Source organism: Corythoichthys intestinalis, chromosome 8 (genome assembly GCF_030265065.1).
Source record: "Corythoichthys intestinalis isolate RoL2023-P3 chromosome 8, ASM3026506v1, whole genome shotgun sequence".
NCBI lineage: Eukaryota > Metazoa > Chordata > Actinopteri > Syngnathiformes > Syngnathidae > Corythoichthys > Corythoichthys intestinalis.
The window spans coordinates 54,503,132-54,528,078 of NC_080402.1; the positions used below are offsets into that span (position 1 = coordinate 54,503,132).

Sequence of the window (24,947 nt, forward strand, 5' to 3'; positions counted from 1 at the left end):
CATCTAGTGTACAAAAATGTGGAGCGCCCATGCCTTCACCCTTATTACGATCTATTAGGGCTGCAGCTATCGAATATTTTAGTAATCAAGTATTCGACTGAAAATTTTATCGAATAATTGGATAAAATATTTTTTAGGTAAAGAGCAATTATAAATATACATGAGAAAAGAAGACATTTCATCTAACATTGAACCATTTTCAGTCAATGAATGTCTTTATTTTCAATGTACATTGTTGAAAACGGCCAACAATTGCATCTCAGATGTGACTTGGAAAAAAAAAAAAAAAATCACTCAAAAAACTTCTTGATCTTATGAAATAAAATCTTATTTCTTACCTAAAAATGTCATTATGCTTGATAACACACATCACTTAAAAGTTAGGTGTTTTTCCCCACGTGTTTCAATTGAATTTCCATTTGTGTCAAGCTATTTTAAAGTTCTAGTTAAGTTTTAAGTTGGTCTAAACTGTAAGGCCTGATAGGATCTTGAGTTTTTACAGTGTTCAAAATAAATATATGATACCTGCTGTGTTGGAGCATATTAGGGACCAGTGATACTTTGTTTTATCCAGCAATTACTACTGAGCTAAAATTGACAGTCAGCTTTATTATGTTTTTATTTTACACCCTCATCACTCTACTGCGCCATGTCTTTACAGATTAAATAAAGCCTGTATGCAAGACACATTAGCCATGCATCGACAGTTGTCATAATTAATAAAAACCTTGCCCTCCGCAGGGCTAATGTTACGTGAGCAAGGGACAGTAACGTTAATCTTATTTATTAGCGCTGAGAAGCCTACTGCTTTAAGATGGCGGCTGTTTACCAACGCCACCGAGTCTGTCTTCGCATCTAGTTCTATATACACACGATATCTATGAGACTCATCAGACGCTACCTGCTACCACCGTAGCATCATGTGGGTGTAGTTTTTAGCAATGTTGGCGTGGTTTGTAGCAGCTGTCGGTGTCAGTCAGGTATTATTGTTGCTTCCTCTACGCACGTGACGTCTGCGCATTGTCCCGCATTAAAATTTTCTGGGCAAAACATGACGCTTCGAGCTGGCAAAATTGAACGATTCCTCGAGGCGAATAAAATTACTCGGATCAGTTTTTAAACTTCAGTTACTCGAGTTGCTTGAGTATTCGTTTCAGCTCTACGATCTATATAAACATAATGTATTTCAAGAATTTAAACCGCAGTTTTAACAGTTCCTTACTCCAAGTAAATCATTCAGAGACCATTATCACCCAAAAAAGAAAAATGTATATTTTTTTATCACGTACATATCTACAGAGTGTCGCAAAATAATGTATACACTGTTTGACTTTAAATAGCTAATGTTTTTTGTGTCTATTCCAGATTTGATTTTGGTATAAGAATGGCAGGTACTGCGCTTACGTTCGGGCAAAAAAAAAAAAAAAAAAAATGTACCGAAAACATTTTGGAAATATGAAAATAAAGCTGAAGTGGCAAGATGCGTCACGTGTGAGTTCCACAGAGAACCATAACTGCAGTTACTGGGCACAAGAAAAACCCTATCTTACAGTAGAATGTCACTTGAATTTTCCTGGAGTCACTGTCTGGTGTGGACTTTCAGCCAGGAGACTTATTTGAACTTTTTTTTTTCCGGAGGCACAGTGACTGGGTTGAGTTAGCTCATGTTGGGGCATCTGAGGAACTCGCACGTATGGCGTCTTGCCACTTCAGCTTTATTTTCACATTTCCAGAATGTTTTCAGAACAATTTTTTATTTTTTTTTCTGCTCGAACGTTTGCCCAGTACCTGCCATTCTTACTCCAAAATCAAATCTGAACTAGAAAAAAAAATTATTAGCAACGTAAAGTCAAAGAGTGTATACATTATTCTAGAACAACCTGTATATCTACACCATCGCTCGAGAAAAAATGGTTTGCGCGGTCGCAATCCGGTAGCTTGTCACGATGGGGTAGGGAAAGGGATAAGCTCCAGCAACGTGACAACTTGTGATCTTACTGGGACTTTGAGCCACGCCCTTACCTTGCCTTAAATAATGTTAGCAATGACATTTGAACCACTTCACTGGTTCATTCAGACTGAATCAGTTGAGCTGTTTGGTCCAATGGCTTAAAAAAGACTGGGGAGTACCTGTTTAGTTGAAAAAGGCATTGCATCGCATTGTTTCAATCTGGTCAGTACCTTTCAGATTGATTTGAAGGGCATTCATACAACCCCTAGCAAAAAGTATGGAATCACCAGTCTCGGACAAGCACTCACTCAGACATTTTATCATGTAGAACAAACAGATAAAAAGCTTGAAAAAAATAATGAATTAGCTCAAAATTGCAACTCTAGTATTCAGAGACACTAAAAGAAATAATTAAAAACATTGTGGTGGTCAGTAAATGTTACTTTTATAGAGCAAGTGCAGGGAAATATATATGGAATCACTCTATTCTGAGGAATAAAAGATGGAATCAACTTTGTTTGATTGCAGTGGCCAGATCAACCTTGCAGGTCGGAGCCTTGCTGTGGACCTTTTTTTTTTCCAATTTCCACCACAGGTTTTCAATAGGGTTGACATCTGGGCTATTTGCAGGCCATAACATTGACTGGATGAGTCTTTCTCCAATGAATGCTTTAACAGTTTTAGCTCTGTGGCATGATGCATTGTCATCGTGGAAAATGACAAACATATTTTCAATTGAAGGGATAAGAAAGTTGTCTAAAATTTCGATGTAAACTTTTGCATTTATTGAAGATTTAACCACAGCCATCTCCCCAGTGCCTTTGCCTGACATGCAGCCCCATATCATCAAGGACTGAGGGAATTTTGATGATTTCTTCAGGCAGTCATCTTTGTAAATCTCACTGGAACAGCACCAAACCAAAGTTCTAGCATCATCACCTTATCCAATTCAGATTCTTGTCTCTTGACACCTTGTCCAATGCCTCTTGACACCTTGTCCAATGCAGAGTTTTGACGCTTGACAAGGTGATGATGCTGGAACTTTGGTTTGGTGCTATTATGTACGTTATGTACCTTGTTCATAGAGTAATAAAGAATAAAACACATACCAGGCCAAACATACAGTGCTGCTCAAAAGTTTGTGAACCCCCTCAACATTTTGGAATTTTCTATTATTTCAACCTGATTTCCTAATCAATCAATTCAGTAGTTTTTTTGTTTTGTTTTTTTAACAGTTGTGTTGTCGAGACTAAATTAAAAAGAGTTTTCATCAACTGATGTAGGTGCAAAATTGAACTGTTTGGTCACAACCAAAACCGCCATGTCTGGCGAAAAGTCAACACTGCATACCACCAAAAGAACCTTCTCCCAACAGTGAAGCATGGAGGTGGGAATGTCAAGATCTGGGCTTGCTTTTCATCCTCAGGACCTGGACAACTCCACATAGTCCAGGGAATCATGAATTCTGAGGAATATTGTCAAATCCTAGAACATAACCTGACGCCATCTGTTTTGAAGTTAAAGCTTGGCAGAAGGTGGATCATGCAACATGATAATGATCCAAAGCATTCCAGCAATACAACCAAGGAATGGCTGAAAAAGAAGAAGATTCGTGTTCTGGACTGGCCCAGTCAAAGTCCTGACCTAAATCCCATTGAAATGCTGTGGCGGGACCTGAAGCGAGCAGTTCATGCCAGACGCCCATCAAACCTCTCTCAACTGACTGCGTTCTGCAAGGAAGAATGGGCAAAAATCCCCCAAAGTAGATGTGAGAGGCTGATTAGTCACTACAGAAACCGTTTGGTTGAGGTAATCTCTGCAAAAGGAGGCGCAATATCCTATTAACTGAAGGGGTTCACATACTTTTGCACACATGATATCTGAGTTTTTCTTAAATCAACCACTTTTGTTAAATAAAGAATGACAATATAACTATTTCTTTCGTTTCAGTCCATTATTTGGAATGTCAGTATTGTGGATTTGGGTATAACTTAACATTTAATAAGGTTATTTTAGGTTTTTTTACAAAAAATCTGACCATCGCTGTGGGGTTCACAAACTTTCGAGCAGCACTGTAACAATGAAGCTGATGAAGCTGCTGTGATTATGCACCTTCAGCCCATTCCCCGTTTGCTGCTTGCCAAATTCATGTCTCATTTCTGACTGATACCATCATATTGTGTTTTGCAACTTTAGGTGCAAGGTTTGTGTTTAAATTGTATGACTTGTTTGCTTTTCAACTGACATTTCATGTTATTTTGCTGATTACAGGTGGGGGCCTGTATAGTGAATCCGGAGAATAAGATAGTTGGTATTGGCTACAACGGAATGCCTAATGGCTGTGACGATGACCAGTTACCTTGGGCTCGGTCGGCGGATGACCAGCTGAACACCAAGTATCCATACGGTGAGAATGTTTTTCTTGGAGAAAAATATCTTCACTCCCTTCACCAATAAATGTCTTCATTCCACTTGCTTACAAGTAGCATGGTTTAAAGCACTGTGTCATTGCATCGGAATTTTAGCATATTGCTGGAAGTGGTGGTATGTTAAAAAAAAAGTTTACGTTCCACCGCTGCCAGCTAATAACATTGACATGAAAGATTGAATAACAGCTGTAATCAACAATGGTGGACTGTGACATGCAGAGGCGCGTTTGGGTGAAATTCTTTATTCTCAAACTGGTTTGATGCTTTCCGTGCTGCCAATGTTGGCCACATTTGAGACATTGCCGCCTAGGGAGTTAGTTGTATCTTCCTCAAAATTGGTGAGACTGTTCATGAGACATATGAGATCTAAAGTTATCAAAATGGTGAATTTTCATTCATGGGCCTGACCTGGGCGGAGTGCCAGTCTGCCCTTTTTGTTTTTTTACCACAACTGCATTAAAATATTACCCATTAGCCCATGTGCCCCCCACTGTTAGCAGGAAATGCCCTTTTTTAGTAGACAGGCGCCTCCTCCAAGGGAAAAATAAAATCAATTGACCTCAAACCTGCATCCGGGGAGCCACAGAACATGTGTTCTGGTGCCTGATGAAAAATAACAAGGTTTCATTCAAGCTTAGGGGTCCAAACAGGAAAGTGAAAATGACTGTCGCCATTTTGCCTCCACCCCTTTTTGAAACAGTCATAACTTGGCAGAAGATTAATTTTGGTTCTGACTAAGGACGTGGCTGCACAGCTCAGTAGCGCCTCCTTTTTTGTCGTACCCTATTCAATAGTGTTTTTTCACATAGATGTCTGAATGTATTTCTCATCTCAGGATATAAAAAACATCTCTGTAAGCCATGCCCACAACACAAAAGAGGTTCCGCTCAAAAAAAAAAAAAAAAAAAAAGGGAGTTTTGAGCACAGGTTAGTTTATAATAAGATGATGGGGCGTCTGCAACCACCCTGGGCTGCGTGCCTTCCAGGTTGCACCAAATTGCGAGGGCCCTTGCAATCCTGCTTCCAGATTTAGTTGATTGAACACCACCATTTATAAACCCTGTCATTATATACGCGATATTGAGCAGTAACTGATAGTTTAAAATGCCCCTTGACAATCCACCTGCAGGAGGAGTTTATTAATAACCAGGTTCTATCCCACAGTGTGCCATGCAGAGTTAAATGCCATCATGAACAAGAACAGTGCTGATGTGAAGGGCTGCACCATGTACGTAGCACTCTTCCCCTGCAACGAGTGTGCTAAGCTGATCATCCAAGCAGGTTTGGATTGGTGACACACATTACACAAAACCTTATTTGTTCTATATCTATCTATGTACAGTAAGCTGCACCGGACTATAAGCGCAGCCGTCCACGTTATAATATGGGAAATTTACACTAAAAGACATGAAGCTCGAAACCTTTAAAAGTCCATGAATAAATCAGACTAGGTTGTTAACTGCAGGTTTCAAAGTGGGGTAGTGGGAGTAGCTGTATATGTATAGTCCAAAACTGACAGTACATCCCGAAACTTTTATTACGAAGACAAAGGATGATGTGTCTTATACCAGTGTGATACATTTGTTTGAAATATATTTATTATTGTGTATTATTTCTTTATTTTGCTCAACCTCTGCCCAGGAATTAAAGAGGTGGTCTACCTTTCTGACAAATACCATGACAAACGAGAGATGATTGCCTCAAGAAGACTACTGAACATGGCAGGAATACATTTCAAGTAAGTACCTTCTTCTTGGGCACGGTTTTATAATGCCCCTGCAAATTAAGAGTTTTGGCTGTCCCAGCAATCTTCCTCTGAAACATTCTTCCCTTTTATTTATGGTTATAATTTACTTGTAATTGCAAAAGTAGCAAAACTACTGTAGTTGGCCAGGAATTGAATCTTACTGAACATGTAAATAAGGACTTTACAGAGAACTTTGTTTTTTTGCCTGCTAAAAATATTCTTGTAATTCTAGACAGTTGTTTTTGTCTGCATGGACTTACATTTCCTTTTGTCTTCTTGTTAGGCAGTTCAAGCCAAAAAGGACTGAGATAGTTGTGGATTTTAATTCCATAAACCACTCGACAGCGCTGGACAATTTGACAAAGTGACCATACAAATTTTGAACATAGCCAGTCAAAAAGATGAAACATGAGAGAGGACAGTTTAGCATTTTTGATGGTTTGAGTCCTGAATGGTAAATGCTTTCTTTGACACGATACAAATTATGTGCTCTCTTACACTGTTTTTTTCTGGAAGAAATACGTATTTACGCTGTTTTTACATTTTTTCAGGGGAAAAAAATGGCGAAGAACCTAAAAATCTTGTTTTCAAGTTAAAAAAATCCTTTAAATCGCATGTATTTTATTTCATTCTTTTAGCTCCACTGGTATGAAAGGAAATGTTCAGCTTCAGACCTTATACACTTTATCACATAAACAGACTTAAAATATTCATGTTTTGTTTGTTCTCTATTGATCTCTTTTAAACTCTGGTTGTCCTGGCAGTATTGCGAGGACCATTTGTCCTGGTATGAGAAGATTTATCCACTCAAAAGCATGTATTTTGCCTAAATCATTGATATTTTGTTTCCAATGAAAATATGACCAGTACTCTGCTTTAAGTCCCGTTACAGTTTTGAGACCGGTTTCTAGAAAGGGCATTTGTAAATTCCAGCTATCCCTTAAAAGTCTACCATCACTGTAAAACTCTTCTACTGTATATTATTAATTGCTTGACATTGATTACCAGTATTGCACAATAAAAAATTTAGATATAATACTTAATATGATGCTCGGCACCAAAAATGGTCTGAAAAACAAAGCTTTATTTATACTGCACTGTTTTCCTTTATGTGGTTGGTTGTCCAATCGGTGTGGATGATTAGATTGATTAGAATTATATGATAAATGCCACTTGATTATAACCAACTATACATACCGTATATGTATACATAATCACAGCAGTGCAACATTTGTTCCATGTTGTTAAGTACTAACAGTATATTTGAAATACTATTGGTTGATGGATTACTGGTACATTTTCCATACTATAGTGGGATTTAACTTTTTATTCTCTCTAACTAGTTTTTACATTGCACAGCAGTTTATAATATTGTTTGAATATATGTGTACTTGTTGTGTATCAGTGCACAAGGTGTCAGCTGTTTCATGCATTTGTGCAATAAACACCCACAAAACTATTTGTCCCTCATGGTGTTCTTATTAACATTATTGGCTTGCATAAATAATGTGCTTTGTTGCAGATTATTGGACCCCAAAGAGTTGCCATTTATGTCCTGAAGTGGGCATATCTTGTTGTTTGTAGAATTGCTTTACAATTTGTGCTGCCATTTCAGGGACCCCACACTGTTGTAGAAATATCCCTTCAACTGAAAAAGTGTACTGAAATTATTTCTTCAGGGAGCAACTACCACAAACTGTATGGTAGAGAATTATACAGGGTTTATACGGGGCAATAAAAGTATTCAAAGTCATTAAATCGATTTTGTCAAAATCTAGGTCTTTAAAAAGCATTAAACTTAATGTTGGAGGCATAAAAAATATATATATATATATATATATATATCTTTTTTTTTTTTTTACATAATTATAGTTATCCAATATTATCGAGTAGCCGATAATATCTACCAAATAAATGCATTTAAAAATGATATCAGATAATATCGACATTGGTTTTGGGCCAAGATGCGTGGTGCCTTCAAAGTGAATGTAGAAGCATTCTGCCTTTGTACAAGGGCTGGTCACAACTTTTAACAACAACAGTTATGCAACAGTTATGCTTATTGACCATTAGATGTCTCCAAACTACAATGCTTGGGATTTGTTATGTGAGCAGACCATATGCATGCATGGTGCAAAAGTTTAACGAACAATGAATGATTAAAAAATAAGGAATCATAAACTCATTACATACAGTGGGGCAAATAAGTATTTAGTCAACTATTAATTATGCAAGTTATCCCACGTGAAAATATTAGAGAGGCCTGTAATTGTCAACATGGGTAAACCTCAACCATGAGAGGCAGAATGTGAAAAAAAAACAGAAAATCATATTGTTTGATTTTTAAAGAATTTATTGGAAAATCATGGTGGAAAATAAGTATTTGGTCAATACCAAAAGTTCATCTCAATACTTTGTTATGTACCCTTTGTTGGCAATAACGGAGGCCAAACGTTTTCTGTAACTCTTCACAAGCTTTTCACACACTGTTGCTGGTATTTTGGCCAATTCCTCCATGCAGATCTCCTCTAGAGCAGTGATGTTTTGGGGCTGTCGTTGGGCAACACAGACTTTTGACTCCCTCCACAGATTTTCTATGGGTTTGAGATCTGGAGACTGGCTAGGCCACTCCAGGACCTTGAAATCCTTCTTATGAAGCCACTCCTTTGTTGCCCTGGCTTTGTGTTTGGGATCATTGTCATGCTGAAAGACCCAGCCACGTCTCATCTTCAATGCCATTGCTGACGGAAGGAGATTTTCACTCAATCTCTCGATACATGGCCTCATTCATTCTTTCCTTTACACAGATCTGTCGTCCTGGTCCCTTTGCAGAAAAACGGCCCCAAAGCATCATGTTTCCACCCCCATGCTTCAAAGCGGGTATGGTGTTCTTTGGATGCAAATCAGTATTCTTTCTCCTCCAAACACGAGAACCTGTGTTTCTACCAAAATGTTCTATTTTGGTTTCATCTGACCAGAACACATTCTCCCAGTCCTCTTCTGGATCATCCAAATGCTCTCTAGCAAACCGCAGACGGGCCTGGACGTGTACTGGCTTCAGCAGGGGGACACGTCTGGCAGTGCAGGATTTGAGTCCCTGGCGGCGCATTGTGTTACTGATAGTAGCCTTTGTTACTGTGGTCCCAGCTCTCTGTAGATCATTCACTAGGTCCTCCTGTGTGGTTCTGGGATTTTTGCTCACCGTTCTTGTTATCATTTTGACGCCACGGGGTGAGATCTTGCATGGAGCCCAGATCAAGGGAGATTATCAGTGGTCTTGTACGTCTTCCATTTTCTAATTTCTATAATTGCTCCCACAGTTGATTTCTTTACACCAAGCGTTTTACCTATTGCAGATTCAGTCTTCCCAGTCTGGTGCAGGTCTACAATTTTGTCTCTGGTGTCCTTCGACAGCTCTTTGGTCTTGGCCATAGTGGAGTTTGGAGTGTGACTGACTGAGCTTGTGGACAGGTGTCTTTTATACCGATAATGAGTTAAAACAGGTGCCATTAATACAGGTAACGAGTGGTGCCTCGTTAGAGCTCGTTAGAAGAAGTTAGACCTCTTTGACTGCCAAAAATCTTGCTTGTTTGTAGGTGACCAAATAGTTATTTTCCACTCTAATTTGGATATAAATTCTTTAAAAATCAAACAATGTGGTTTTCTGTTTTTTCCACATTCTGTCTCTCATGGTTGAGGTTTACCCATGTTGACAATTACAGGCCTCTCGAATCTTTTCAAGTAGGAGAACTTGCACAATTGTTGGTTGACTAAATACTTATTTGTTCCACTGTATATTATGTCCATGATCACAGATATCAGTATCGATTTGATATCGTATTGCAGTTTTGGAATTGGACAATATCGGGATATCGATTATTGGTTAATGCAGTTGGCCATGGGCATTAAATTTAAAGTGTCATTAAAAATCATTAAATGAGATTTGATGATACCTATAGAAACTGATCGGAGTCTTAGGATCCAGGATTACAGTATGGAAACTTGATTTTATGAATTTCCAGGTCTAGAAAAGTATGGGGAATGGACATTTATAGATAGGTTATGGACCAGCGGAGTGCAAATACTGTATTTGAGTAAAATCAATAGCTTGTCGACACATGTATAATCAGAGTTCAGCATGAGCAAATTCGTCAATTGAGTCCCTTAATGGTATTGCAGACAGGTGTGATGCATTCCACGTCTCCTCATTATCCATCAGATGTCATCTCAATGCAGTTTAAAAAAAAAAAACATTGCTATTGGGTCCATGTGCCAAATGAACATGATACAGTCTTAGAAACATGAATATTAGCATATTAACGTGACGAAAGTTTGAAATGTCGAATGGCAGTTCAATGTGCCAATGTACAATTTGCTAATTAACAGCTCATTCCTGTCAGGCGAGCCAGCTTAGTTCCATATCTAAGATATTGGGTGCACTCGAAGATGGTGGAGAGCCAAGTGTGGTCATAGCCATATGTTCTCAACCCTTATGTAAAAGAAGACACAGCAAGGACATGTTAAAAAAAAGTAAAGTTGCTAATGTAAACAAAACCGTTTTAGTGCATTATTTAACTCATTCATTACCAAAGACATTAACAATGTTATGATGTTTAACGGTTCAATACTAAAGAATGAAAAAGGGAAGAAACAAACTTCTGTGTTCATGTAGCCATAGGACATAATATTCTGTGGAACTTGAAAGGGAGGGTTTGTGACATGATGTTTGTAGTGAATAGACATGTGCCGATTACTGGTTTCAAGGTAAACCGTGGTATTAAAACGTCACGGTTTCAATACCTCAAACATTTTCCGTTATACCGTCCCTAAGGTATTACGTAACTATTTCATATGTCCCAAAAATGCAGGGGGAAATCCCTCGCTTGCAACTGCAATGCTCAACCCTCCCCCACCGGTTTTTGCTCAGTGTCAGTGAGTCGGCTGTGGTACACGATGGCTGAAGGAGGTGAAACTCCTGAACATTTCCCCCCATCAAAGAAAACAAAATCACTGGTATGGTACTACTTCGGCTACAGAAACGTTACAGACGGCCGCAACTTAGAGAAGGGCCAACCGACATGTAAGACATGTTTGCAGAGGGTGGCTGCCGAGGAGGCAATACCTCCAATATGATTTTGCATTTATACAAAATTAAAGGTACTGTATTTTTCGGACTACAAGTCGCACCTGAGGCACCAACCCAAAAATGCGCAATGAAAAGGGGGGGGAACATAAGTCCAACCGGATTATAAGTCGTATTTTTGGGGGGGAATTTACTTGATAAAATCCAACACATCGAACAGATATGTCATCTTGAAAGGCAATTTAAAATAATACAATACAGAAAAACATGCTGAATACTGTACAGTATGATAATGTTACATGATGCATGAACAACGAAATGTGAACGTGGCCAGTATGTTAATGTAACATAGCTATTAAGAGTTATTCAGATAATTATAGCATAAAGAATATGCTAACAAGTTGACCAAACCATCAGTGTCACTCCAAAACATCAAAATAACAAGTGAGATGATATAATAATATGTTAATAACTTCACACAAAAGTCGCTCCAGGGTATAAGTCTCACCCCCAGCCAAACTATGAAAAAACTGCGACTTATAGTCCGAATAATACGGTATGTAAACACTGTCATGAACGTTTCCCAACAGCTACTAGAGTTAACTCCATCGTGTTTAGTGTGTCTAGCGGTGGTAAAACATGGTGTTTTTGTCTCTCTGCCAACTGTCTGTGTTGAGAAAGTGAGTGTGTGTATAATGTAAACATGACACGAGTCATACACATGTGCTGTTTAAGGAAAATAATTATTTTTGTTCTGGTGGTAATAATGGTGAGCTGTTGCTGTGGGTTTAGGCTCAACTAAAGTACTGTGTTTATTTTTTATTTTATTTAGAATATTTCAGTTGTTATTTATAAATGTATTTTACCTTAACATTATACTTATATTCCAATTTGCTAAAATGTTTTCAAAAATAAAAATCCTGTCCAATGGAAATTTTTTTTTTTTTTTTTTTTTAAACCCAAATAAAGTAACACATTATAGAGCTCTAATTGGAATACCGTGATACTTTGGCTTAAGGTTATCATACCGTCAGAATCTCATAACAGCACATGCCTATTAGTGAATGATTTAATATAAATGTTTTAATTGTAAACTCCACATTAAATTATAGCCCTTCCCCTCTTTATTCTAGTGGGACTTGAAAAGCCAAATGTTTCTATAGTGGTAGTACTCATGGCAAAAAAGTTTGAGAACCAATGCTTTAGTTTAGTCCGTTCTGAGAACATTTGAGTATCCCATGATTCAGTTAGTCACGGTCTTAGTTGTGCTCTGTTGAATAATGGCAGACATTAACATGTCAAATCAGTAACTGTCCTGGTGTAAGGGCCTCTTCTCCCTCCAGGCTACTGCAGTCCTTAGTGCAGGCAAAGCACTGTGCGAGTTCAGTTTTGCATTATATAATGTGAATCACATAACAACTGAGAAAATATCCTGGTTGACTTAATTGACAAGTCAGTGTGACGTAACTCTGTTTACAGCTACCACTGTAAGACGAAAGTTGCTTCTCCTCTTTCTAAGGGATGGTGAGAAGTTATCAAGTGAAGTTGGGAGTTTGTGTAGAATGCAAATAAAAATAATACAGTGATTTAAAAATCCTTTTCAATCAACATTCACTTTTTGTTTCAATTTACAGTTTCTTCCCATTGATATTGTGGTGAGCATTATGAAACACAAACTTTGACAGGAGACCTGGACTCTTGAGCAATCTTGAGTGAGTTGTTAAAAGGGAAAATGATGTAACAGTGGTAACATTCCCTTGTCCTAGTTTTTCGGGGAGGGTGTTGCAGGCACTCTTCACCCATTCACTCTTGAGACCCTTGCTGTTGGCAGCCTTGTTGGAATTTATATGCAGTTGTACCTCTACTTACAAGCGTCTCTACAACGGTAATTTTCAGGTTACGACATGTATGAAAAGAAAAATATTGCCTTTTCTTAAAGAAATTTCAGGTTATGAGAGGCAGAAATACTATACAATACTGTAAAAGATACAAATGTACTTCCTGCTTTTAAATGTCACGCCATAAGATCCTGCTGCCCTATTGGTCATATTTCCCATCATGCCTCCGTAATGGGATTCTGCTCTTCTATTTGCCTATTGCTGATGACGTTTCAATTTCGGTGTCGCAGTATGATGACGTGCACAGGCGCAGCTGTTTTATTGTTGATATAGCGGGTCGACATCTGAGCCAAATGTGCACAAAGCACGTCGTGTTTTTATCTCACAATTTTTTCTAAGCCCACAAACATTTCATTACCTTAGAGCACAGGTCTCCTCGTGTTTTTGTATCCCGAAGCGTGAGATAGGTGATAATATGCACGATCAGTCTCGTGAAAGAGGACATTGCCTCACTCAAAAAGTAAGATATATTATTTTCTTTGCATTTTGTTCTATTATCTACTTTATTACATGTATTAACGGTTAGGTTAAGTATATGGAATGGTTAAAATATTTTTGGCTGTTGTTTTATTCCGGTTTTACCCCACTTATAAAATGGTGTCTGACAGCTTTCTCCCAACCCCCGTGACATCTCTGCAGGTCAGCTTTTGCTCGTCTTGTAGCTACTGGCGTAAAAGTTTGAAACTACTGTAAAGTTGATAATATGTCATATGTAGTCTCGAGTTTGTTGCGAAAAGTACACTAAACCATGCTCACTATGTTTGAGTGGTGTTTTTCTTCATTTGAGTAGCATATGCTAGGTTCCACAATAAAGAATATGTGACAAAGCCCCTTCCTATCAGTCTTTGGCTAGGTTCATACCGAGGGTCTTAAAGCACAAATCGGATTTTTTCGTGTTTTTCTGACTCGAGTGAGGCATTAACTTTATGCTCTGAATTTGACAAGTTGCATGGAAGCAGTGTGGTTAATTTTACTTTAAAAAAGTAATTAACTAGTTATAAATTACTTCTCCCAAAAAATGATTGAGTTAGTAACTCAGTTACCTGAATGTAAGAGTAATTATTTACTCTTAACTGGTGTTACCTTTCATGTTTTTTTTTCCGTTCCAAAAAAAAAAATAAAAAAACATAGTAACTTTTGCTCTGCTTGGAAGTCATTCAATGTGAATCAACAGTTAAAGTTGTTCAAATTGCTCCCGTTATTGCATTAGTTCCTTTCTGCCTAGGTTCGCTCGGAAGGTTCTCTACAACACAGTCTTCTGCCTTAAGATGGCGGCTGTTTACTAACGCCGCCGTCTCTGTCTTTTCACATCTAGTTCTATATACATGTGATATCTATCGCAGCATCATGTATGTGTAGTTTGTAGGCCATCGGCTACAGTCAGGTATTATTGGAGCCACTGAGCATCGCGTTTGCAACGGCATCTCAACTCCCCTCTTCCCCACTCCCGCTCTGCTCTCTCTGCTCCCTGAGTCCGTGTCTCCCAGACTTTTCCCGCACCATTCAACCAACGTAGTAACGCATAGTAACGCATGCCTTTACATCCTCAGTAACAGTAACGGTGTTGCCAAGGTAAGAACAGTAATTAATTAAATTACTCACTTCAAGTCATCAGCCAAGCAAATGTTCGTTGGGGGGGGGGGGGGGGGGGGGGGGAGGACCAGCATATTCTGCAAGTGAAAAGGGATAACTGTCTCCATTTATGTCCAGCTCAGACCTTTTACAACCATTCAAAAGGGAGATAATTTGCCAGATGACACAAAATGACATCTGTCATAAGCATTATTTAATGCTCATGGCAATGTCATGCCATAATTATGATGGTCTTATGACAGTCTGATGGTGCCACCTTCAAATAAAGTGTTAATAAATTCCATAACTAGTAATTAATGAAAAAACTAGAACAGTAACTGAAGAAATAATTAGCACAGCACATAAATTTTGATTTATTTACATCTGTAGCGCTGCAATGCATGCTAGGAGGCATGTTGGATGACAACAGTGTGACAGCAGCTGGCAGCAGAGGTTGACTGTCTTCCCCAAGAGAACAATGATGGCCAAATGAAGCTTGTTGAAGCAATGAAGCTTTGAAGCTAATTGGTTCAAAGCTTCAAGGTGGTTCATTTGGTCCTATGACAGTCTTATGATGCCGCTGTCAAATAAATTGTTACCGGCTGATATCTTTTGGTGTAAATATCCCATAATACAGTGAGGATAGCTGCGTCTTATAGTCCAGTGCAGCTTAACTTTGAACAAATGTTGTTTTTGTGTCAAATTTGGTGGGTGGCCATTTAAAGTCAGGTGTGCCTTATAGTGCAAAAATTACAGTATATATCTGAACTCTTTAAATAATGAAATAAGGTTGCTTAAAAGTTGGGGAGGACAATTTGAGCATCCTGAAAAGTTGCATGTGTTATGTCCCTACCGTCCCTATGCAAGCCTACGTATGCCCTTGCTCCAAACGAATCATTCACGATTGACTCAACACTATTCTATTTACGGAATTTTCAGCTTACGAGACTACTTCCAGAACCAATTACATAAGCAGAGGTACCACTGTATTATGAACTAAAATGGCAAAAAAACCTAAATAAAACAAGCATGATACGCTGAGATGGCATACAACTTCAAAAAGACAACAGCATCAAAGACACAAGGAACAGTTTCAAAGGTTTTATTGTTTACTGTAGAAACACTGTACATAAATTACTTTCTCTGAGACTAGTATTGTTTTACAGATAGTGGGATTTCTCACCTTTTAACATAAATTTGATGAACCCGTAACATCAACTTGTCACACTTGTTTGTGGGGAAGAAAACCCAGTGGCATATGAAGTAAATGCTCTGTTAATTTTACGGTCCTTAAAAATGATTCGGATTGCCTTCCCACCCTTAAAAACAAACGGACACACGCGCACGCACACGGAAAACTCTCTAAGAGTACAAAGACCCACAGGCAATGGAAAAACATATACACCGATGCATCACTTTGTCACTGATGGCGATACTCTCCTTTTAAAGAGAAACGAGCAAAAATGTTAAGAGAAGCAACAAGTTACCACTCACAGCGAACCCTCCCCTACCCCCTGAAAGCCAAGACAACATGACTATTGCAAGCAAAACTACCAACTTTGACCGATAAAAGCACAAGTTCTATGCATTAAAAGACTGAGTCACATTTTGTTGAATTGCAGGACTCTTAAGAAGGGCGTCAGTGTTGTACAGAACAACTGAGCCAACTGGGTCCACATAGAGTCCATCCTCGCAGAGCCATAAACAGCCTTGGCACTATCCTACCTAAAAGAACTGTTGATGTGGAGGGGATGTTTGTACTTTTATGTGAACTGAACATAAAGCTTTAGAATATCAACAACAAAGCAATTTTTAAAAAAATCAGATTTTGTGAGGATAAAGAGGAAGTTCAGAACTTTTGACATTAGGTTTAATGTCCGAGTTAGCGGGGGTTTAATTAGTCGGTGGAGTTGATTTCAACAAATTCTGTGCAGTTTGTCAGTTATTTTTGTTTCAGGGCTCCGGAGTGGCTAAGCTAGCATGAGTCAATAGTCCAATTTTAGCATGCCAGAAAAAAACAACATAGACTACATTTTTGCTGGCAGCAATGAGCAGTACCGTTTTGGTCATTGCTTGCGTGCAATGTAAAGCTGCGCGCGTGCGCCAATGATTAGAGCAAGAGAGAGTTCACTACTGCAACTGCGCCTGCTGCTGTTGGGTTGCTGAATCAATAATTTTATTAAGTGTGAAGAGATTGAAGAGATGAAAATTGTCTTTTGTGTTGTTAGATCTAGTGTGCCTCTGTCAGGGGTGAGTATAGGAAGCCAACTGTATTGTTTGTATTCTTTGTAGATGAGACCTTACCACTTCGCAAAGAGCTCTGAGATAGTTAGCCATTATGCTAATTAGTGTCTTAAGTGTCCGTTTGTATTGCGTTCTGGAGAAGCATATTAGCACTTGAGCTACTGTTAGACAGTAAAGTTGTCTAATTTCTTTCAATAAAGAAACCACACACATAAACTCATTCATATAACAGCTTAGAATAGGGTGACCAAATGGCCTCTTTTGCCCGGACAAGTCCACTTTTCATGTCCTCTTCGTAGCGTTCGGCCGGGTTTTATAAATTCCTCAAAATGTCCGGTTTTCATGATTTTTCACGGGACCAATTTGAACAGAATCCCTCCGGCCACTGGAGGGCAGCGCCTGCCTGCGTTGACATGGCTCCTACTAGTAGGGGGAGAAGGAGTTCTTCTTCTGTTTTTTGATTGCAGTTTACCCCTTGATCATGGGGCATTACCGCCATCTACTGGGTTAACGGCATGGCAAGAGATCAGGCTCTTACAGACTTCAAGTAGTTCTGAGAGACTTTTATGCTGTTGTAATTTGTAAAAATGTTTAGTTGGCACATAGCCCACTGTGTGTGTGTATTGACTGGACTACATTTCCATAGGTCTGCATTATATATATATATATATATATATGTTGTTGTTTTTTTAACTTTTTAAACATTTTTTAATCATTATTTGTGTATTTTTTTTCCTTTTTGTTTATTTTTAGGAAGAATAAAGCCTGTTGAGTAAAACAATTGTTCCCATATATATATATATATATATATATATATATGTATATATATATATATATGTATATATATATATGTATATATATATATATATATATATATATATATATGTATATATATATATATATATATATATATATATATATATATATGTATATATATATATATATATATATATATGTATATATATACTGGACTGTCTCAGGAAATTAGAATACACAATATTCTAATTTTCTGAGACAGTCCTGTACATTAATCCACCATTTAAAGCAGGGGTGTCCAAACTTTTTGCAAAGGGGACCAGATTTGGCGTGGTAAAAATGTGGGGGGCCGACCTTGGCTGACGTCCTTTACATAGAACAATATACAGGACTGTCTCAGAAAATTAGAATATTGTGTATTCTAATTTTCTGAGACAGTCCAGTATATACATATATATATATATATATATATATATATATATATATATATATATACATATATATATATATACATATATATATATACATATATATATATATATATATATATATACATATATATATATACATATATATATATACATATATATATATATATACATATATATATATATATATATACATATATATATATGTATATATATATATGTGTATATATATATATATATATATATATATATATATATATATATATATATATATATATATATGTATATATATATATATATATGTATATATATATGTATATATATATATATATATATATGTATATATATATATGTATATATATATATATATATATATATATATATATATATGTATATATATATATATGACGGAAAACACTCAGGTGACTTGAAGTTCCGCTCTGAGACCCTCAATTTGGCCAAATTTAAAAATTGTCCGATATGCATGTGTGATACATCATTGGAAAGCTTAAAATCTAAAATTTCTGGGGGAAGAAAAATTTTGAACAGGAAGGCATTTTAAAAAATTGAAATATATATATATATATTTCAAACAGCAAATCCGTAACTGGAGGCGAGAGCACGCGAGAGCAGAATTAAAGACGCCACGATTTTAACGAGATATTATCACGTATTTACCTTGTTTCGATCCAAAAACTCCATGTAGCATGTATCACCGAGTGTCAAGACACAGCTGTGAATGGCCACAGCCAGATTTTTGGGGGATTTTATGGGTGAAACATGTTGATATAACAAGGGTCGCGGTGCAGAAATCACAGACAGGACAGACACAGGAGTGATTGAGATTTTCTTTTTCACATTTTTACCCTTTTAAACGTTATTTTTCCATTTTTCTTTGTTTGGATCGATTATTTATCAACATATCGGGGAAAATGCGAAAAAACAAACAAAAAAATACAATTAAGCGATAGTCATGAGGTAGAAATCCGTGACTTTTTTACAGACGCCAAATTTTTCATTGTGACGTAATTTGTTTAAAAGTTTAAAATATGCGAGTGAATAATTTTTTAAGTCGTTTTCTTTTTTTAAACTAAATATTAGACATCAATTAATGATTTTAAGCTAAAAATGGCGGACATTTCGAAGAATAAATATAATTGCTTACCTTCTTTTTATGGCTAGATTGAAACAAAAGCGGTTGCACGATGTCTGTAAATGGGGGTTTTCAGGGTAAAACGGACAAATTAAAAATAGTTCGGGGACTTCATGCGCCATGTCTGTGATGTGTACGTGAATCTGCTATGGCAGCATATAGACATATTGTTCTACCGAACACAACAGTTGTTTTGGCTTAAAATACAGCAGTTTCTTTAAAAGAGGAGTGCAAGAGCAGAAACTGCTTTTTCAGTTTTGTCTGTATTTTCCGCCATATATATACTCACCAGCCACTTTATTAGGTACACCTGTCCAACTGCTCGTTAACACTTAATTTCTAATCAGCCAATCACATGGCGGCAACTCAGTGCATTTAGGCATGTAGACATGGTTTAGGACAATCTCCTGCAGTTCAAACCGAGCATCAGTATGGGGAAGAAAGGTGATTTGAGTGACTTTGAACGTGGCATGGTTGTTGGTGCCAGATGGGCTGGACTGAGTATTTCAGAAACTGTTGATCTACTGGGATTTTCGCGCACAACCATCTCGAGGGTTTACAGAGAATGGTCGGAAAAAGAAAAAATATCCAGTGAGCGGCAGTTCTGTGGGCGGAAATGCCTTGTTGATGCCAGAGGTCAGAGGAGAATGGCCAGACTGGTTCGAGCTGATAGAAAGGCAACAGTGACTCAAATAACCACCCGTTACAACAACCAAGGTAGGCAGAAGAGCATCTCTGAACGCACAGTGCGTCGAACTTTGAGGCAGATGGGCTAGAGCAGCAGAAGACCACGCCGAGTGCCACTCCTTTCAGCTAAGAACAGGAGACTGAGGCTACAATTTGCACAAGCTCATCGAAATTGGACAATAAAAGATTGCAAAAACGTTGCCTGGTCTGATGAGTCTCGATTTCTGCGGCGACATTCGGATGGTAGGGTCAGAATTTGGCGTCAACGACATGAAATCATGGATCCATCCTGCCTTGTATCAACGGTTCAAGCTGGTGGTGTAATGGTGTGGGGAATATTTTCTTGGCACTCTTTGGGCCCCTTGGTACAAATTGAGCATTGTTGGAACGCCACAGCCTACCTGAGTATTGTTGCTGACCATGTCCATCCTTTTATGACCACAATGTACCCAACTTCTGATGGCTACTTTCAGCAGGATAATACGCCATGTCATAAAGCTGGAATCATCTCACATTAGTTTGTTGAACATGACAATGAGTTCACTGTACTCAAAGGGCCTCCACAGTCACCAGATCTCAATCCAATAGAGCATCTTTGGGATGTGGTGGAACGGGAGATTTGCATCATGGATGTGCAGCCGACATATCTGCGTGATGCCATCATGTCAATATGAACCAAACTCTCTGAGGAATGCTTCCAGCACCTTGTTGAATCTATGCTATGAAGAATTGAGGCAGTTCTGAAGGCAAAAGGGGGTCCAACCCGTTACTAGCATGGTGTACCTAATAAAGTGGCCGGTGAGTGTATATATTATATATTAATAATTATAAAACTGAATTTTTCAATCCAGACGGAGGAGGCATATATATATATTATATTAATTATATTACAAGAGAATTAGGCATCTTTGAGTGAGTTTCGAGTAAAATTTAAGGCCGGGGCCAGGCCGAGTGTCTTTTTTTTTTCCGAAATCGAAATATGGTCACCCTAGCTTAGTCTCTCCTTTCAACACAAACTCAAACTGTAAATTGTCATACTAGAGTGCTTTGAAATTGGATTAGGGTTGTATTCATAAACAACTGTTTGGTAAAGAAAACATTCATTACAGTCTGCTTGCTCCTTATTAGATTTTGTTGTTTAGTTTGTATAAAGAAAATAAATGAGTCAATGACACAATTCATATCAGCTCTTTGCCCGCAAAAAAATAAATAAATGAATGAACAGTACTTTTGCCTGATTTGTGTACTGAGAAATTATTTTAATGCTTTACACTCAGAAGTTTTATGTACTTAAAACAGTACAGTTGTAGACTACAGTTATAGTCATCCATTTTGTCTTCAGGGTTACTTAAGACATGCTTACAACAACCAAGTTAAATTGTGAAGGTAATTGAAAAAAAGTGACATTTATTCGATTGTTTAATTAATCATCCGATTAATCGATTATAAAAATAATCGTTAGTTGCAGACCTAATATGCACGCATGAGAATCACCGATGATTACTACGATTAAATGCATTCAATAGTGTTGGCTATACAGTATTTTCAGGAAAAAGTTATTAAAATTTACCATTGCATTTCAATAATTGTAGTATGAACAGAGACATTTGAAATCCACAGCTCTGCAGGGAACAGGCTGCATTACGGAATGATAGTCTTTCCACAGGTGGGTTTATGTCGCAGCCAGGAGCACGTAACCACAGTTTATATTGTTCCTAGTTCTTCATAGAGAAATTGTGGAAACTTTCATTTGCCCATTTCTTCTGTCTGTTTCCAAAGCCTCTAAATGCACATTTCACCATGTTGCTATTCTTCAGTCAAGACTCGTAGACTGATGCTGCATTCAAGGAAGGTGGGAAGTCTGAGTTTTCCAACCTCCGTCCACGAAAAATATCATCGGAACACCACTCGAACTGGGAGGCCCTAGTCGCGAAGTCGGAAGAAAAAAAGGACTCCACACCCCACCTCACAAATTGCTTCAGTCTGACGTCACTCGGCAAAATAGCGCTGGCCGTCGAAAAGCAGACCGACGAGTAAAACTAAAGAAGGCAGTTTCCAGTGTGTGCTATTTACTTTCGCTGTCGTTTTTCCTCCACTATTTGATCGCTTAGGTTTGCTGAAGGTCAAAATAGCTTTTGATGGCCAATATAAAAAAAAATACTTGTCGCGATCAGCCATCTTGCTGTTTACATTCACTTGGAACGCTTTGAGGTCGCAACTGGTACCATCCTAGTGGGATAAGTCCAACTTCCCACCCTCCTCAAATGCAGCATGAGCACGAGTGGCCGAAGCACTCGACATTGTGGTCATATTACGTATCTAAAAATATAGTCCCCCAGAATTAAATGAATTACGGCAGTTTGTGACATTGTTTTGGTCGCATGGATATTTGGAACAATGATTTGCATTTTGAATTTATTCGAGTATGTTAGATCTGTTGTTTTTTTATTGGCATTCCAAGACAGGACCATTAACTCGCGCTAGCTTAGCCACTCCGGAGCCCTGAAACTAATAACTAACAAACTGCACGGAATTTGTTGTAATCAACTCCAGCGACTAATTAAACCTACACTCATTCGAAGATTAAGCCTAAAGTCAAAAATTCTGAACTTCCGCTTTAAGATCATGTTTTCTGGGGTGGTGGTCATGGTATAGAATGTAAACACGTCTTCATTTTTATGCCCCCGCCCCTTTTTCCCTAGCAAATGCAATACAATATTTCAGTATAATACAAAACAAAAATATTCCAACAGGTAATCCTTTTCTTTCCTTCCTACAAATCATAGACATTTTACGTGCTATTCTCTCTCGGAGAGAGTCCACAACAGTTCTGTTTGATTGCCCCAGCCATTAAAAACAAACAAACAAAAAAAAGACCCTTTACAGGTACTGGCCTATAGGGGTCAAAAACCAATGGTAAAAGTTATATCCGGGTCCAGGGCGGATATTTTGATAGAGGCAACATCAGCTTTATATCAGCAGACATTTTTCTTCATTGCGCGAACAGTTTTTTAGAACCTTTGAAATGTTTGGCGACTCATTCAGCTTAGACAACTCCTGAAATGCTCCCTTACCTCTCCTAAACCAGTCTTTAATTCCCACTGTTATCACAGCTTGACACACAGCATTCAGTTTAGCCTCGCCTGCCGCAGACCAAGTGAGATGGTGGGACGTGCATGCATATTCTGCTTGTTCAAAGGCAGTTCAAAGAACAAACGAAAAAGAAAAGGCATAGGTCAAAGAGACTGAAGCTTTTCTTGTTTTTCCTCTTAATTCCAATGAGATTTGTACTGTTTATCAGATATATGGACCTGATTGTTTCACCAAGTTTGTAATGCCTTATTGTCTTTAGACAAAAATTTGCAAACACGGAGCTCGTCAGTGTCTGCATTTGACTCATTCAGTTCAGTCTCTGACATCCATTTATTGTTTAAATGGAACATGTTTTCAAATCTTTTTGGAGTCAACAACAGTCCTTGGTGTAGAACGACGATGCCCTGTTACCTCTTCCCTATCTCACTCTGACGTAAGAACTGGATGTTGTTGGCACTGTCAGCAAGCTCCGGGTACTGCTCTATAGACAAGACGTAATATCCATCGTAACCCAAAACTTTCCCACTGCTGAGAAGCTGCCTTTTCTCTCCCTCGGTCCACAGCCGAACTCCCTCCTCGCCGTCTCTCACGCGCTGCTGTTCACGGGTCCAGGCACTTGTCAAAGCTCTCTGCCTCGCGTGTTCCAGGACTCGTGCTTTCTCCTCATCCAGCGTTGTCCCGTAACGCACGCGCAGCGCCAGGGCCCCGTATTGCAGTTCCACATCAGCAAAACGCCGCGTACGGCCATTCATCACAGTTGTAGACTGTGACACTGTCACGTTCACGCCATTGTCCAGTGATTTGCGTCCCGAGGTGAGCCGAAGTGCACCGAGATCGTTCTCGGGCAAGCTAGTCTTGATGAAGTAGTGCGTGTCTCGACCTTCCACTGTAAAATGCAGATCTTCTAGGTAAAAGGCATTATTTAGCACTGCAGCCACTTTGATACAGTCTTCATTGGCAACGTTAAGCACGCTGGTCACCACACGACCTTGGATGACAGCAAGCATCACTCCTTTCCCAATTAAAGACTTGATTCTGGCAAACCAAAGCCACGGTTTAGTGTTGTAGGTATGGCGTCGGCTAAGCTGAATTTCTGGCATCCGCTCAAAAGACAGGAAGGCCCGTGATTGGCGAGTCACCTCCTGCTGGACACCTGAAATAGACTGTGAAAGATAAGAAAGTTAAGTTGGACTTTACTTAAAATGCTAACAACACACATTCATAAAGATACAATGTAGTTGCAATAAGAAAACTACAGTACAGTGGTACCTCTGCCTACGAACGTCTTTACATAAGGAACGTTTAGGTTAAGACACGCCTCAACGGGAAAATATTGCCCTCTTGTTACGAAAGAAATTTCAGGATACGAAAGGCAAAAATATATTAAGGGCTGCTACTCGCAGCTCCCAGTTTACTGAACGTAACATACTTTTAGCTGCTCTGCCATTAGCTATTGCCTAGCATCTTCCTGCCATCCTTGCCTAGGAAGAAACCGCTACTGTTTGTGTATGTGTGTATCCCAGCATCATTTTTTTCTGCCACTGGTGTTCCGACTTTTATTCTTTACTCTGTTCTTTGTCTTTTACGCTCTCATTTCATGTTTATTGTGCAATAATCTAATAGCGTACTGCACAAATGGTATTTTTAGACCATACGTCGCCATCTTAACCCGGAAGTGGGTCAACATAAACATGCTCTCGCATACAATTATTGTTATTACAGCTTGTTTTCTGCTGGCATTCTTTCAAAAATGAACATGCCGAGTAAACACTGCTGCTATGGAACTTATAGAATCGACTCTAGCATTACGACATATGAACGATGTTTACCTCATATGTTTCCCGAAGCCAAAAACTCGGAGGAAAAAATGTGAAAAATGGATCAACTTATGCGGATGTTCAAAAGA

General features: G+C 38.4%; 2 protein-coding genes across 14 annotated transcripts in view; one reads left to right on the forward strand and one right to left on the reverse strand.

Annotated features, from left to right (window-relative positions):
- Positions 1–7,573, forward strand: part of LOC130920853 (deoxycytidylate deaminase-like) — a 29,335-nt gene extending 21,762 nt beyond the window's left edge. For 2 of the 4 annotated variants that reach the window (XM_057844362.1, XM_057844363.1), the window contains 4 exons: positions 4,223–4,358; positions 5,545–5,661; positions 6,022–6,118; positions 6,411–7,573. In XM_057844362.1, the coding sequence (XP_057700345.1) occupies positions 4,223–4,358; positions 5,545–5,661; positions 6,022–6,118; positions 6,411–6,495 (435 nt within the window). In that variant the 3' untranslated portion in view covers positions 6,496–7,573. Of the gene's footprint in view, positions 1–4,222; positions 4,359–5,544; positions 5,662–6,021; positions 6,119–6,410 lie in introns of those variants that run through there. The other 2 variants (XR_009064223.1, XR_009064224.1) reach the window with 1 other exon arrangement.
- A 10,921-nt stretch (positions 7,574–18,494) lies between these two features.
- tenm3 (teneurin transmembrane protein 3) overlaps positions 18,495–24,947 on the reverse strand; it is a 451,194-nt gene continuing 444,741 nt past the window's right edge. For all 10 annotated transcript variants that reach the window (XM_057842847.1, XM_057842853.1, XM_057842852.1 and 7 more), the window contains one exon: positions 18,495–24,204. In XM_057842847.1, coding sequence (XP_057698830.1) covers positions 23,449–24,204 — 756 coding nt within the window. In that variant the 3' untranslated portion in view covers positions 18,495–23,448. The remainder of the gene's footprint in view (positions 24,205–24,947) is intronic.